This window comes from Plectropomus leopardus, chromosome 3 (assembly GCF_008729295.1).
Source record: "Plectropomus leopardus isolate mb chromosome 3, YSFRI_Pleo_2.0, whole genome shotgun sequence".
In the NCBI taxonomy this organism is placed as follows: Eukaryota; Metazoa; Chordata; class Actinopteri; order Perciformes; family Serranidae; genus Plectropomus; species Plectropomus leopardus.
Window position 1 is genome coordinate 19,994,829 of NC_056465.1, and position 17,313 is coordinate 20,012,141.

A 17,313-nucleotide genomic window follows, 5' to 3' on the forward strand; every position below is an offset into this window, starting at 1 on the left:
GAGAGAGAGAGAGAGAGAGAGAGCGCGAGAGAGAGAGAGAGAGAGAGAGAGAGAGAGAGAGAGAGAGAGAGAGAGAGAGAAAGAGAGCGCATGAGAGAGAGAGAGAGAGAGGAGAGAGAGAGAGAGAGAGAGAGAGAGAGAAAGAGAAAGAGAAAGAAAGAGAAAGAGAAGAGAGACTGAAAGAGAAAGAGAGGGAGAGCGCAGAGAGAGAGAAGAGAGAGAGAGAGAGAAAGAGAAAGAGGGAGAGAGACTGAAAGAGAAAGAGAGAGAGCGCGAGAGAGAGAGAGAAAAAGAAAGAGAAAGAGAAAGAGAAAGAAAAGAAAGAGAGAGAGAGAGTAACTCTTTTTCTCCCCCATCAGTCTCTTCAGATTACTGCTTGGGGAGGGGAGAGGGGAGGAGAGAGAAGGAGGAAATGAAGGCAGAGGTATAGGCGGAGAAAATCTCCTCCAGGGCTAAGCCGAGTGGGCTGGGGGATAAGAGCTTGACCAATTAAGCTGGAGGACTCCTCAGAAAATTGGAGTGAACAGCCTCAGTCTTTTCATCGAAGTTCACTTCCATCTAGCACATGAAATGGGAAGTTGAAATAGGGATTGCCAGTTTGGTGATTGTTATACCTCAGCTGAAATCATGAGGTGTGTGAGTGTGTGGTGTGTATATATAGTACTGTATATGTCAGTACCCACAAGGAGAGAATGTCAGAAACAGAACCTACAGATCCTCGGTACATTTAAAAATAATGTTTTTTTTTTCTCTATTTATTCAGCAAGAACACTCCGAAAACTTTTATTAAAGAATAACTGTCATATATAATACCTCTCTGGCCTGACAACCAGTCTGCAGGAACTTGGATGCATGACTTATGGATTGCTCAGCCTCATGTATTACCGTTACATTCAAGCCACAGAGCTGAGCATTCAGTTTAATGAAAAATAAATACCCAGTAATCTTTGAAAAACCCAAAAAGTTTTACAACAGCACCAACTGTTGTTCTGAAAGAAATGTCCTGCTCTTGTTGTAAAACACAAACTAGTAACCGTAGACTTTAAAAATACGTAGTAACTGTAACTTCATCCACTGGTTCGTGGACTGCCTGTATCTGTGTAACTGCTAATAGATACAAATTTGCTAAAATGTAAAAAGTCAAGAAGGAAATGCTATTTCTGGCTGCCATCCTTGGATTAGGAAAACAAGGTACAACATGGTTAAATATGGATAATATTATTTTTTTGTGTTTGCAGTGGATGGGGTATTTTATAATCCGGATGGACTGAAAACATTCTGTTAAACAACCTTAAATGTGAAGGTAATATAATTTAGGAGACACTACCTGGGGCTAATTCAGCCATACTACTATTAATAGGTAAAATAATTATTTTAAGAGTTTTTTTAAGAGATTGACAATTAACCAGAGACTATGTTGATGAACAATTAACGAATGCAACATGCATGTTTGTAATACTCTGCGTGTTTGTGTCTTTTTTCAATGGCGATGTCAATGGCAGGCTATGTGTGTGTTAATTCAAAGTATGTCAACACTCCTGCCTGTAACAGTTTGTGCTGTGGAAACAGCAGGTTTTTGTTTTTTTTAATTTCCATTCTTTTCTCCTCTATTTTCTTTTTTTGCAAGATTTCCACACACAAACTAAAAAATAACATGTTTTTCAGGTTGACTTTGTTTCAGTTAAGAGCAAATTTTATGTAGTTTACACAGATGCTCATGTTTAACTCATTGGTTTTTACAAGCAAATCCAACTGAAATGCTCATGCTGCGGAGACTGCGACAGTAATTCCCATGCAAACATTTGCAAGCAGTGCCAGCACTAATAGTACATAAACTTGTGGACATATGAATGAAACTACTGTATATTGTATATAAGAACAGACATGCTGACTGTAAAATCCGGTCACAAAAACTAACTATCAAGCTCTGACTACTTTATGACAATAGCAATAATCACTGCACTTGTCAAATAAACCAAAAAGTCAACAAACAAATCAAGACATAAGCTACTGATTTCTGTCCTAACTCACTCCTCCTTCTGAATTTGAGCGGCGTCTTTCTTTCACTGCAGGTTGTTTTACTGCTTTGGTTTTGTACAATACAAACTGACAGAAAACAATTATGCTATAATTTTGAAAGATGACACCTGATTACTTTTCTGTGTTAGAGTGAAGCTATTGAAAGAAAATCTGTGTCTCGTGATTAAATCTAACTCACTGAAAATAAACCACAGCAGGAACTAGACCGGTGCAAGCTCTGGTTCTGCTGAAATCAATTAAATCCAAATATTCCATCTGCAAACATATATAGAAACACAAAAAGCCTCCCACATAATTTCTGATTATTTCTGTGCCATTATTTAAGCCCATTATGGAATTCAATTTATTACACCTTTGTAACTTAACAACTGTTCAGAAGTAGACAATTGTGACAAGTGCTTTTCTATTTTATTATTTATTCATTCACTGATGACACTGGGTATTGTGTTGTTCAAAAAGCGATCATGTAAAAAAGCATTGTGCACACACAAACACATGCACACACATACACACAAAGTACTCCAACAAGTAGTGACAAAGAGGTTGCTTTCTTTCTGCTCCAAAGAACCCAGTTTGTGTTTTAACAAAGCTTTAAACACACAGCTTAAAGTGGTACTTAGCTGAAAGAGATCACAATCCCTGACTAATGGTTTAACAGCACAAAAACCCACATGGTCTAACACAACTGGCAGGAACTGAATCCCAACCAGCACAGCAGCACACAGTGAGGACACGGCCATCCAACTCATTTCAAAAATACAGAAATTAGTCTGAACCTACCGTGTCAACATATGCACAAAGCCAGGATGCAAATTGTGTTTTTCATCCTTGTTTTATTTGAAACAGAAACCAAACAAGCTGTCTTCCAGTGGCTGCTTTGGGTGGAAAGGCAAATGTGTTTACTTTACCGGAGAGAAGGCTTTCCAGAGTCACAGTTCATCTCATCAGCGATAATGGCGAGCCTTTTCTGATTTAGAATGACGCTGTTAGGTTAAAACAACAAGGATTTACACTGCTGAAGGATAAGCACCTCTAAACTTTAGAGTCTTGACAAGAGATTAATGAAACTGAGTCCAGACTGCTTCACTTTTTTTTCAGTTTATGTTTAATCTTTTTTTTTGGCCCACTGGCTGTATTTCAAGGAGGCTTTTTTAATGGGGATGACCCTCACTTGACTTCAACTGTCACTGAACCTCGCAGTGTAATGGAAACATCCAAAGAAACTACTGTATACATACATAAATACTCAATTCCTTCACTGCAAACCACCCACATTGTGTTCCCACTTAAAATTCACCTCGATGTATGATGCTCTATCAAATATGCATGCCCCTTTCCCCCTTCCCATCTCGCTCATCAATAGCTATCGACTGGTTCTAAAATAGCAATTCAAAGTCACCCGTGGTGAAATCTAACCTCTGGGTTTTGTTATTTGCGTCGACGTACCGGTGAGAGTGCACTGCGGCGATTGCTTGCCATTTCTCATTAAGAGCGACAGGAGAATTGGCCTCTCTTCCATAAGTGGAGATCATGAGAGGGGGAGAAAGGATGCTGTGTGTGCAAGAGAGAAAGAGGATGATAGAGAGGAAGAATGAGAGACAAGGGAGGGGGGGCGACAAAAGAATGAGAGTAAGAGAGTGAGATAAGAGAATCACAGAGACAAAGCCATGATAGAAAGACAGACAAAGAGATAAAGAGAGGGAATGGCGGAGAGAAAAGTTGGGGGTGGCAGCACAGGAAGCTGCCTGCTCTGACTATTCGGAGGGTTTCTTTGCCGCTCTGCCTTTGAGGCCTCGCTAGTGTCACATTAAGATCATCCATTTGAGGATCTGAGACAAGCCTTTGATGTTCTTTGTGCATACACAAACAGGAGAGTGGAGAGCTCCTTTGACAATTGCCAACTCTACAGAAATATCTTTTTGTATTCTGAGTCTCTGGCCTGCTAGGGACAATGTTATCATCAGAGGGTTCAGCGCAAACTGGTGAATAATTAAATTTACCTGTTCATATTTCATCACGGAATACATTAAATGGATTTTTTTTCTCCCACGCTTGCTCTAAAATGTTGGGAAAAATATGTTCCCCAACTCCTTGCTGTCACTGCTTTTTTACACAGGTGGACAAAATAACTGAAATGGCTCACAGTGACAGCAGAGAAAAAGTAGAGTGCTCTTGAACAAGTTCGTGAATGTGTGTAGACGGATATTGTAACATTCTTAGAGAAGGAAAAGTGTCTTGTTCTTTCAACAATGAAAGCCGTTGAAAGCCCATAGAGATTCAAAGATGAGGACATGCAGTGAGTGAAGCGACCGAGGACTACAGACTCTAGAATCTGTAAAAAAAAAAAAAAAGAAGCAGAGAGGATTTTTTCTTTTGAAATATAGAAATATTGTGATGTAATCCTTTCTTATGCACCAGGATCCGATAAAGCTTTGTATTCTTTGTCTGTTAATTGACCTGTTGACAGACCTTGGCTGTTAAGCTCTACAGTGGGAATAAGCCTTAGGGCCTTTTTAAGGTGCTTTTATCCTTTTTGATAATTTCTGTGTTTTGAGCTTCCCAAACATAATGGTCCTATTTAATGATCATGAACTCAAGAACATCAATCAGCCATTGAAATCACCAGTTAGCCCATAGACGGATGACTCGTCCGGTTCCGTGTATATACTACCTATTGCTCCAGACTGTGAGACCTAATCACTCTGTTAAAATGACTGCAAGTCTAAAGCCACAGTATTTTTGAACAGTTGGCAACTTTTGTTTGGAGGTTTTATAAACTCAAACTCTTAAAAACAATTAAAATACAGTTTAATTACCCACCCAGTGCTCCTGGGTTAACCAGGATCACCTCATTCAGTGGCATGTGCCTTTGTGTGATGGCTTTCTCTTTAAGCTTTTTCTGAATGACTGCTCCCATGACTACTTGCTTTGTACAGTTTTGCTTAGGATGTATCATACAGGTTTTAATCCAGTTTTACATTTTCATCTGTTTTTTTCTACTCAACAGCCAACTCCCACTGCACTACAGATGCTATGACTGACTGACTGTTGGCCTGGATAAAGAGCTCTCAGTTATGGGCCTACTCAAATACATATTTTGTACTTTACTTGGCTGAGTCCAATTTCCGATTCTTTAAAAGTCTGACCTGCTGTACCCAGTTTTGGTCTAATCGGATTTCCTTTTTTTCAGAGAACTGTAACGGACAGCAAAAGCAAACATTCAAACACTTTCTTTAGCCACTGGAAACTTGGCTTGAAATAGTAAAAATGCTAACATGACCTTAAAGATGAGTGTCTCATTTAAGCATCTACAAATATCTGAGTGAAAACAAATATTTGTGACTATAAGAAAACCTGGTTCAAAAACCACTCTTTTGGCAGCTCAGACCATTTCTCAGGACTATGAAAGTGTGATTAGATCATGTTTAATTGACAGCTCCCTTTCAGCTCAAGTAAAATTACCATTTTATTTCTTTTCAGTCACTAGTATTAAATGTTTTGTTTTAATGAAATGAACATTACGAAGTCTACCAAAAAGACCCTACTTGTAAAGAGAGCTTACTAAACTAACTAGCAGACTAGACCATTATCACCACCAGCACGATGGGTGCATCTCAAATATTTAGTCCACCAACCCTCACCAGAAGCTTGTAATGTGGCCAGAGGCTCACAATATCTCCCAAAGATCTCACCGCCTCTGTGCAGACACCCTGAACAACAAGAAGACGTTACCAGTGCAGTGACATGGACATTATCCCTCACAGGCTTCCCACCAATGGACACAGTGACTTGTGCTCGTTTGGATGCTCCACCAAGCTCGAAGTCATCGCTGCCCAAGGCTTGAACCTGGGTCTCTGTCATGATTTGCCAGGATTTTGTGCCTACGCCTGTTGCTGTGGAAACTTTTGCTCTCCTCTCCTATTTTCAGGGTATTTAGCAAATAATCAGATTTTTCAGTACCCAAATTTATGCAGACTGCTTCCTTAACTATGTTAAATAATTCTGCAGTCTAATACTGCTGCACCAGCAGCTTGGCCTCTGATTATTTGGCCTCTTCGGATCACTGTTAGATGCCTCATGGCGTCTTGAAAACTATAAAAAGGCTGACTCTCAGACCTCTTTAAAATTTGAGTCATACTGCTACTTGGCATTCAACTTAGCACTGCTGACCTGTGTAGTTGCCTTTTGTAATTTCAATGCTGTTAACTCAAAGCTAAATTTCTTTCTCAGGTGGTGTTTTTGTCCAGTACACATGCAGATGTAGACTTTAAAAGCAGACACACAACAACAAACACCCACCCCCACACACACTTACAGACTTTGCAGCCATAATAGACAATCAGCATTCACAAAAATGATGACTTGGAAGCAGGAAACCACTTCGAATGGTGATGTGCGGGCACCCAGTTGCAGCACTGGGTTTAACTCTATCATGAATGCTGCAGCAAAAATGAAAACACTCCTTAGTAGCACAGAGCCCCGCTGACACCCACAGCACTCTGTCAGCCCTTTCACTCTTTACCACTCCAGTTAGCCACAAGCAGATAGAATGACAACTTACGAATGAGAGGCACACTGGCATTGGCCGTCCCTAGCTTGTTGGAGGCGACACATGTGTAGTTCCCATAACGATCCTCTGTCATGTTGTTCACTGTGAGGACTGATCTGGAGCTGAGGCTCTTGATGTCAATGCCTTGACCCTTGATAATCCTGAAAACAGAGCACAACCACAACAAATTAAGCTTTTCTTTCTCACCCACACACAAAGTGTTGGGGGATGGGGGGTGGGGGGCTCAAGGACGGTACAAATAGTTGTCATCCTTTTAGCAGATCTTCAGATTGTACAGTACTTCATCACCGTCTTCAACAGATCTATTTATCCCTTGCTCTGTCACGCCTGCCTTGGAGAGACGCTTTGAAGGACTGAGAGAGGAGAGAAATGACCCAGAGATGAACCAGCTGGATGCCACTTGACACGTTGTTCATCGTTGTTGCAGGTGCAGGGGGATTACAATAAATCCTATTCCAGTTGTGCCTGGCATCTGCTCTGTGAAATTGACAAATGTTAAATTGCTTACTTTGGTGCTCGTGATGATCTTCAGCAGCCTGCGGAGATTAAAATTCACTCCATAACAACATATGCTGTGCATCGTGAGAATATTGTAGATATTAAAGCTGAGCTGATTTCATTAGTTTCTGTTACTGCTACTGTTTCACATTTGGCATTACAAACCATAGAAACCTCCAGAGAGGCAACATGTTTCTATTTTGGCCTTGCTGTGCCTACCCATGATCTTGGCTTGAGTTGCTCTGAGCGGCACTCTGACTTGAAACACTATGTGTGACCTTATGTCCTGCAAATATCCGCAAATCTGTTGTTCCCTCTCCCACGGCGACCTCCTCAAATGTTAGCTGAAGATTCGCTGATAATCTCTGCGGGAGTCTCGTCTCTTCGCTAGTTCAACATCAAACTACTCAATGCTCCCCTCTGTCATAGTGAAAGAAACCCCACCACACACCCACACCCCTGCATACGCCCACATAAACACTCACCCACTTCCATTCAAGAATGAAAGCAGCGACACATCAAGAGAAAAATTGGGTTGTCAAAACTGTCACACTACTTCCGATAGAGACAATCTGAAAGAAGCACTTCACTGATGGTATGGCTGCATCAACACAGAGCCAAAAGAAGAAGTGGCCTTTATTCCCCATTCACAGTAAATGTTGCCTTTGAATCCACCCACTTCATGGAGTCAACTGAGGCCTCTCGTCCACATGCAAACTGACTTTTAAGTCACTAAAAAGAGGATTTTTAAAAATGCTTTTTAAGGCACAGGTTTTTGAAAACTCTGATTACTTTGTGTCCTCATGGACCATAGACTATTGATTCAAAGATGGACAACACTTCTTCACTTACTCCCACTGTACAAAAATAAAACCTAACTATCCCAGATATGGCTGCTGCTGTCATGCGCTGGTGTTGCATTTGGAGCCAGAGCCTGTGCAGTAGTGATCTCCGCCCAAGCATCGATTCAGCAAATTGCGAGCAGTGCCACTGACTTTGAGTACACTCACTGGCACACATAGCTGTTGAACATGATGTCAAACACTCTCTAAATAGCATCAAATCACAAAAAAAACCCAAACCTTTTAGAAACATAAACACTTGAACAATCAAGGTGAAAAGAACCCTCCCTAAAATGACAGAAACTGTCCTTGGGAAAAATTAATTTGGCGCGTACTTTGAGTTTTTAGCTGGCCCATGTCCCATTTGCTATCGTAGAGGAGATGGCATTTATGACCTATATGTAGCCCGCCACCACGGGACTGAGATGTGTTGGCTTCACTTTTGGGGAGCTATCATGTCATGCAGTCCATGGTATGGACATGTAAAGTGGAGCGTTTGAGAAACTATGACATAATCTTCTCAATTTGTGCCCTTTGTTGCTCTGTGTAATAAGCGTACGCCTAAAACAAAAACTATGGCTGACTACAGGTTTGTTAACATTTTGTTTGCTTGGACTACTTAACACAAAAAGTTTGTGCTGCTGCACCACTTTACAGACAAACAGAGGCATATGCTGCATTCAGTGTTATTAAGTCCACCTCAGCGCCTGTGGTTTGTGGACAGTTTTGAAAGTAGGATTGTTGTCGATGAAGAGTGGAAGGAAAACTTTTGCATGTTCAAAGCATCACTCATATCATTGAGTGAGCTCCTTCATGCTTGTATCAAAGGGGAATCAACTCAGATGTGACCTCCAGTTGGAATTACAAGAAAGGTAACGTTAGCCTGTTCAGTTTACTACCACTTGTGATAAAGGGAGACTAAAGAAGACAACTCATGCCTGCCTGAAGTCGCTTTGTGTACGCAACTTTATAAATGAAGGTTGTGTGAAAAGAATGACTTTTAAACATGAAAGGGAAAAAGTATCTGTTTTGGTGTTGACAGGGCCTGATCTTCTGGGACTAACGATAAGCCAATCAGTGCCGTGGGTGGTACTAATGCTGTTGTCAAGCTGTGTGCCAAAACCAATGACGAGTGTTAACAACAATGGTGACCACTATGAACATGATAGACACTGCTAACAAGGCTGTTCTAAATCAACATGTTTACTTAATATTGCCTGAAATTGTGGTTTGGGTTTTCTTACTCTGCTTTACTCCACTTCTTAAAATGCTTGCAAAACCAGTGTATAGGCATGACTATGCAACAGTGTTGACTTGAAATGATTTAGGCGGATACGCTGGTCTCTTGTGATTGGTTAGGGCAAATCAAATCCCCCTCCCCCTGGGGAAATTGGTTGGAGTGTAAGCAATAACAGACTGAAGATTGAAACGGTGTAACAAGTTGGCAATTCTGCCTGATATCAGGCCAAAATGGGCACTGGATTAGTAGGTCCTGATGTCAATGTCAGACACTACTCATGTTCTGTGCTTAAGACCCTCTACTGATATCCTTTTCATCTTGAGGAGTGACTGAAGAAATCACAATTTAGCCATGTAAGAAGTCACAAAAAGAACAAGTCCTTGAATTAAGTAAAGACTAGAATCATGCCAACTTGCCTCCTTAGCAATTTGAATAAATTGAATCCACCCCATAATTACAATTAGCACAGTGTGAGCTGATGATTGAAATTGTGCTCACCAGGAGTGGGTAAATGATGGGTAATGGGGGTAATTTGGTTTTTAAATTCAAGAACTGACACTTGAATCTAGACTGATTGATGTATGTGCCACGACTGATTTAAGCCAGTTGCCAGCAAACATTTTATTAGGTTGCAAGGTGAGGACAAGCACAAATGACTCCTGCAGGAACATTTATGTGGGCTCCTCCCAGAGGACAGATGCATGGCAGAACAAACAAATGAATTGTCTCTGGGAAAAAACAAACAAAACACCACACCTTTTTTCTATAACACATTCACACGGTCCTGTCCACAAACAAGTGTGACCTAAGAAATGCTGTGTCAGCAGGGAAGATTTCATCCAACAATTGTTTTTATTGTCTTTTGTTTGATTTTCTTGTTTTTACATTATTTTTTAAAAGTATCTTTATGTTCATCATTGTTGTTGCTTTCCTACTTTTATCCAATATCAAATCTAATATCACCACTTGACTTTGTATTTGGTTATATGTAAGTGCTAAATGGTGAATAAAGGGTTAAAAAAAAAATCAGGTTCGGTTAACCTCAAACTAAATACATTATACTTTCCAAGGATTGTTCAAACTCCATGGCACTTATTAAATCCGGTGCAGCGAGATGAATCCACTCCATAATTACATAAGCTCACACATTTCATATCATCTATATCCAACTGTATCTATTCTTATTCATTCTGGTGGACAAGCCCCTGGAGTTTACTGGATGCGGCTGCATCATAGCTGCTGGAGATGACCTCTTGCTATCATAGTCACTGTGCTGAAGTCTACCTGATGTGTAACTGAGACGTCTCGCTTGCGGCTACAATGCGTCTCTATTCTCTATTCCCGTTCCCATTCTCTATTCTATGTGCTAAATCCATCTCATATCTCTGTATGAAATTCACTTTTGAACGCACATAAATGCAGATTTCTATGATTTATATCAGACAATGCATTTAATGTTATTGAGTTTGTCTAAACTTACACTGAGTAAAAGTTTTCTCTTGTTTATTTGAAATTTATGAAGGAGGAGAAATTCTACGGTTTTCGTCTCCTTATGTACAATTTTTAGGAAATGCCAGCTCGTTCTCATTCCAAACTCGTCAAATACCTCAATTTTGTCAGAGCTTTCGGCATTAGTGCACGACCCTAAAAAACAACTTTTGCATCAAAATATAATAGAGGCATCAGTTGAGAACAAGGCTGGACAGGACCAGTGGCGTTATTGTTCACTGGCAGACAGCCAGATGGCACCAGGCGTGTCTAAATGATACGCGCATAGGCGGTGTCACTCAAGAACGCGGCTAGACAGAGTGGGTAGTGTGTACAGTTATGCAGAGGAGTAAAGTGCAGCCACAGAAGTATCTGTTGCTGAATGAATGACATGTTGTGAGAAGCATCTGCATCCAGTGTAAGCCAACATACTTTATCAAGACAGCTCATACATTCAAACTCGGCTTACCTTTTTTCACCCTTGTACCATTCGAATGTTGGAGAGGGCACAGCAGCTGCCTCGCACCTTAGCAGAGCTGTGCGTCCCAGACCAACTCCATGGCTTTTCATCTCATGGATAGATGGTGCAACTAAAGAAAACAAAAACATAATTAATGTTAGTGAGTCACACACACTAACCAAAGGAAATATCTGTGTGATCACCAGCATAAGGACAATTTAAAGCAAAGGGTCTGATTCATTATAAGAAAAGGAAGACTGGTGAAGGAGGGTTGTTGAACTTGAAAATGACAACTTCTGACATCTTGGTCAGTGCACACATTACATAGTGTAAACTCAACAGTCAGAGGCTACAGAGGCGGAGTTGGGGAGGGAAGAGGGCATCCATCCCCACAGTTAGAAAAAGAAATGAATTGCACTGCATGGTGATAAATGGCTTAATAGAAGTTCAAAGACTCAATGGCACAGGCAGGTTCTGTGAATGCAAAATGAGGCTCCTTTCATGTGCTGAAATGTGGTGTAAATCTCTTTGCCAGTGTCATGAAGGCAGCTTTACATATGGACGGTTTCTAAAGCAGCCCAGTCCTTTTGTACTTCAAATATTTACTCTGCTTATAGTAACGCAGCCTTGAACGAAATTAAATTAATGAATTGAAGTTATATAGACTTACAACAATGGCATTTTGTTGAATCCAGCATGTGGTTGGACAAAAACAGTCAGACAAAAAGAAAAAAAAATCTAGCACTCTTACCATTCCCTTAGCCACATAATGGGAGTAAAAATGTTTCACTTGTCATTTTTGTAATTACTGGCCTTTCTCAGAGTAAAGCTGAATTAATAAACTGTGGATAAACAAAATAAAATGACCCTTTTTTAAAAGACTGAGGACAAGCTGTGGTTGCTGTAAGTAGCGTTTTTCATGCTACTTACAGCATGCTCATGCTCACTGGTATTATCATGACTGCCTTCCTGTTTCTCCATTTATCAACAGAGGCAAGGAAACAGGAGAACCAGTCATAATACGGCACAGGACTCAATCTGACATTGTGCATTGTGTAAACCTGGCTCAACTCCCTGCAGCCTGACAAACAATAAAACACAATCAGATACACAGTCATCTGACATACAATACAAGCAAAATTACTTTGTGCCACTCAAAGAGATTCTGATTAAAAGCCTGTGATACATGGAAAAAGCTCACACTCTTAGGGTCAGTCCTGCAGCTAGCAGTAAATTGCCCAGACATGTCTGAAAGTTGGATGTGGACTATTTATATTCCTGACAATGAGCCTTTAAGAGCAACCTGTCAGTCTGAGCTGCAGCCTGTATCCAGTGGAGGAGCCTGGCCAGGCGCCTGCAAACCTTTACATCCAATTGCATTTGGAGATGTTCCTAACAGACGACCTCAATGTGGACTGTTGCAGCCTTGGACAGCCCCCGGGGTATTAATGGCATCAAACTTCCAACAATGAGAAATTAATCAAATGAACACGTCAGATATTCTGTTCCTACTGAGTAGAATAGCTCTTATGTATATTCTGGGAACATGGAAGCAGCACATATGTTATTGTAGCACATATGGTATGTGCATTTTTTTAGATCCTGTGAAAGTCTTCTTAGATAGATGAGGTGGGAAGAAACAGATCTGTGCAAGGTGAAAAAGATGTGTGTGAGCATTTGTACATGTGGCGTATGATGATGTAGGAGAGGCGCACTGAGGTGACAGTGTGCTCTGTGATGATGGATGCCCTTCTGACTACCTTGTCTGCATCCTAATGAGCACATTCGTATGACTAGTGTATGTTGATTTTCTGTCCTTGCACGTGTGTGCCAATTACACAGTTATTTCCTCTCTTTCATGGTTGTGCTGAATAATCCGAAGGACTTGGGACAGTGAATCAAGCGATGGGTTATGCTTGGGCTTTTCCTGCTCATATATCACTGTATAAAATGCTGGATGCCATGCTGGGGGGTATTAGTAGACCTTGACTCGATGTCTGCGCTTGCTGTGTCTTTGTGTGGGTGTGTGCATGCTTCTTGTGTGCACCACTGTGTCTATGAAATACCTAAACTCAAACTATTAACACTCTTCTGTCTCAAACTGGCTTTAGAAACTTCACAAATTGCTTCTTACGTATCGTTTAATCACAACCAGCATTAACGGTTGCCACACCATAAAAAACATCTGCAAAAAGAGTTACCGGTCCCATCAGCATCTTTGCAGATGAGCAACAACAACCTGCAGTACAGAATAAAAGCGTTAAAAGCACTTGTGATGAAGTGACATCAGTGTAGCATATAACAACGTGCACCACAGAAGAGCCGTGCAATACTCAAAGAAAAGGACGAGGACATGGAAAGAAAATTGTACCAGTGCTCTACAGCACAGAAATATAAGCCAATAACAAGTATGACAAAATCAATACAGTATGCCTGCCGACAGAGGCTTCGTGAATCCTTGTAATCCTCCATAGGTGTCATTGTGCGGGGCCATTGATTATCTGAAGCCTCTGAAAGTGCCAGGGTGACCTGGCTGTTGCGCTATACAGTTGCTCTGACAGTGGACATGGCGGCAGTGGCAGGTGTGTCAGTACTTGAAACCTCTCTCACAGAGCGTCTGTCTTTCATGTTAAAACTGAGAACTAAAAACCACTGGCAAACTGTCAGTCTAAATTTGCTGCTTTCATGTAGCTGTATTTTCTTTTTTGAAGTTGGAGTATTTTGATGTGTTCCCTTTTATTTATTACCAACTGGATCAGCAGTTGCCAGAAAGAACACTGTGCTTTCTTCATTAGACTCAAAGGATTTCCTATTTCTGGTTAACTTAAATTACTGTCTTCTATTAGAAGTTAGTTAAAATCCTGGCAAGAAAAAATAAATTAAAACAACAAAGGAACCAACCAATAATTCTTGATATATATTTTAATATCTTGCCAATCAACATACAGTATGAGCCAGCGTTGTAGTCGAGACTACGGACGGGCACTTTAAGAAACTTCCATATCTGAGTATTCACATTAGTTATTAATCATTTTTGTAATATTTGTATGGCACCTTTCATACAAGAAATACAGCCCAACGTGCTTTACAAGAAAGAAATTAAGAAAAGACAAAAAGACATAATAAAATTAAAAATGTAAAAATAAAATAAAATCAGAATAGAATACATAGAATGCAACTTAAAATGGACCTGATAATACTAGTAAAAGTAAGATAAAAGAATAAACATTTAGTGCACATATTGCATAACATAAAATGGAAAATATAAGAAATAAATATAACCAACTGACATTATTGATAAAATAAGCATAAAAATAGAGTATATAAAAATCAAGGAAAATACAGCATCTTAAAGATGTGCAGCAGTATGCAAGGGCAAAGCAGAATACAAAGCAGCCGAGTTAGAGCTAGTTGTTTTTTTTTGAGAACTTGAGAAGTTTTCACAGGAAAAAACAACATTAGAAAAGGAAACAACAATGAAAAAACAATTGTTATTTTAAATTCATTTAACAACTAGGCTTTAATCAGCCTACTAAACCATATATTCAAAACTCACATTAAAAAAATCAGCCATATTTCTGATGCTACCATTAACACAGCGTTACACAGGTCAGAAGGACCATCTTGTGCTGTCAAGTTAGCATGAGCTAACACAACAGCAGCTAACATTGGACACTAAGCTGTTAACGGCCCCAACAAAGTCACGCCGATGGTTTGTCATTATACCCATTAATTGCCGGTAGGTAATGTTAGCTATTTGAGCCATGTAACTGTCTGTCTGCGTGTGCAAGTGGACTCTCACCAACTGTTTCTCCGGTGCTCTTACAGCAGCAGTCTCATAATAAACAGAGTGAGAGAGAAAGGAACACAGGGGGCAAAGAGACCCTAAATGAAACATAACCCTGCACGCAGGTCTAAAATAAAACTAGATATTACCCACTTTAAATTGTAAAAAAATGATATATAAAACTTGTAAGCACAAGTGGGAGTGGCAGGCGAGTCCTCTATTCATTGAACAAATACTGACATCCAAACAAGTACTCAGAGTGCTTATGCCCAGAGTCAAGGTCAACACCAGATCAGTGCGAGTCGCACAATGCACGACACACTTACAATAAAACGTGGAAACTCATCCGAATGATCCACAGAAAAACCAGTGACAGAAAACAAATAAATAATTCTCTTCATTCACCAATTTTATTGTAATACTATATGTATGTGTCAATATACAAGTGTACAATGAGAACTGTCTTCACAGAATCATCAAAAGGCATTGCAGAGGTGGATTTTATGTGTGGGAATTTTCCTTCATCTTCTGTGAGCAAACAAACGCTGAGGATCTGAAGTCTCCCTAACAATCTTAATTCAACTCTCCTTTTTGCACAGGTAGTTTAGTGATATCCCCACAGCTGTGGTCCTGACCAGTCCTTCCCAGGGATGGAGACTGAGTCAAAATGCGGCCAATTCTGAGACGAGACTGAGACCTTCAACAAATGGACTTGAGACCGGTCTTGAGTGCTACAACACGTGTATGAGCGATATAAGCCATTCCTCGCAGTGGTGTAAACTAAGGAATGGTAACTTTGAATATAAACCCAGATTACTCCTCAAATGACCCAGTGTTGTGTACAAGCATATGGGTCATCTATCATCATCTATCTGATCAAGGGCACCTCTCATAAAAGTTTACCACAATAGTTTCTATGCTGCAAATGAGCAGAATTCAAAAGCACTTGGGCCCAAGTAATTGTCCTTCTTACCACTAAAATCATACAATTGTTGAAACACTCTGGAATAGAGAAAAATATCCCCCATACTTGGTGGTCCAAAATGCTCTGCTTTTATATGCATATCAATAATATCAAGTCTTTCCAATTTAGATCCTGGCACTGGAATCTGTTAAGACAAATCACAGCCATAAAGTCCAGTCCAATCCGATAATTCCAATTTCAACATGCTGACGTGTCTTATATCATCATATATTGTGAAATACACCATCAGGATTTGGAGAGTAATGCAAAGTAGTGCACTAAAAATCATGAAGGCCCAATAATCCAGGTAATTTAGTGTCTAGAGCATGCTGTGGTGGGACTGTAAATCATGCTTGAAGTCATGGTGACTCCACCAGATGGGGGTAAGGGGTTGGGTCCAGGAATAGCACAGGCATAGCAGAAAAAATGGGTGTTGTAAGGCCCCGCCGGGTGACAAACGGCCAGTTGTGGGTCGATCACTAACCGACTTCCATTACATCTACATTATGCAGAGCTTGTCATCAAAATAAAGATGATGTCTCTAGTTGTACATCTCTACAACGTACATGAATACAAGCATGTTAATGATGAATGAAATGGTTGACCTTCTCTCCATCCAATATTAATGGACAAGGTTTGTTTGGAGAGCATCGCACCTTAATGTACAGGGCTTCACCGAGTTGCCTGCCTTAACCAATCCTCATGTGACTATTATGATTAATTGGTGTGCTTCAAGACTGAATATGATTTATTTAGCTACAAACTATTGTTTGCCACGAGAACCCATAGAACGCAAGCTTTTTAATTAAAAGATCAATTAATAACCCTACCTCTCCAGCCAGATTTGAAAATGAGTTTTCATTGCAATTAAGAAATGGACTCATCAGTGCATGACTTATCAGCTTACACACAGAGACACTGTTCCCCACTGCCATCTGTGGGCTTCATTGTCCTGTTTTTTTGTCGGTCAGGAATGGTTCTGCTGCCAAGATTTATTAATTAATTAAGATTTCTATTCAGAACAGCTAGGGAACATTGTGTTCCTTCTTTTTATACAATGCAAGGCATATAAATAACCGGCTTAGTGTGCAGGACTGTGTGGGTTCGACAGCACCAGGGATTCAATCTATTGTCTGTGTTAAACACTAAATAGTTCAAGGTACACAAATCCCCACCTATCTTACCAGGTTCAGGTGTGAGATGGTAGGGTTGCACTGATGAGTACGGCACCAAATCCAGAACACATGGAGATATCTTTAACGATACAGCCAGTGGTGGACAGCAACAAAGTACATTCACTTAAGTACTGTACTTAAGTGCAGTTTTAGAGTGGCTGTACTTTCCTTGAGTGTTTCCTTTGAGTGTTATTGTGGAAACTGAAAAGTTATTGTGACAATATACAACAATGCATAGAGATTTTTTTT

At 40.2% G+C, this 17,313-nt stretch overlaps 1 protein-coding gene across 2 annotated transcripts in view; it reads right to left on the minus strand.

The window, feature by feature from the left end:
- The window catches only part of negr1 (neuronal growth regulator 1), a 161,044-nt gene that overhangs the window by 39,640 nt on the left and 104,091 nt on the right, over positions 1-17,313 (minus strand). For both annotated transcript variants that reach the window (XM_042483651.1, XM_042483650.1), the window contains exons 5-6: positions 11,148-11,268; positions 6,602-6,750 (exon numbers count right to left, since the gene is read on the minus strand). In XM_042483651.1, coding sequence (XP_042339585.1) covers positions 6,602-6,750; positions 11,148-11,268 — 270 coding nt within the window. The remainder of the gene's footprint in view (positions 1-6,601; positions 6,751-11,147; positions 11,269-17,313) is intronic.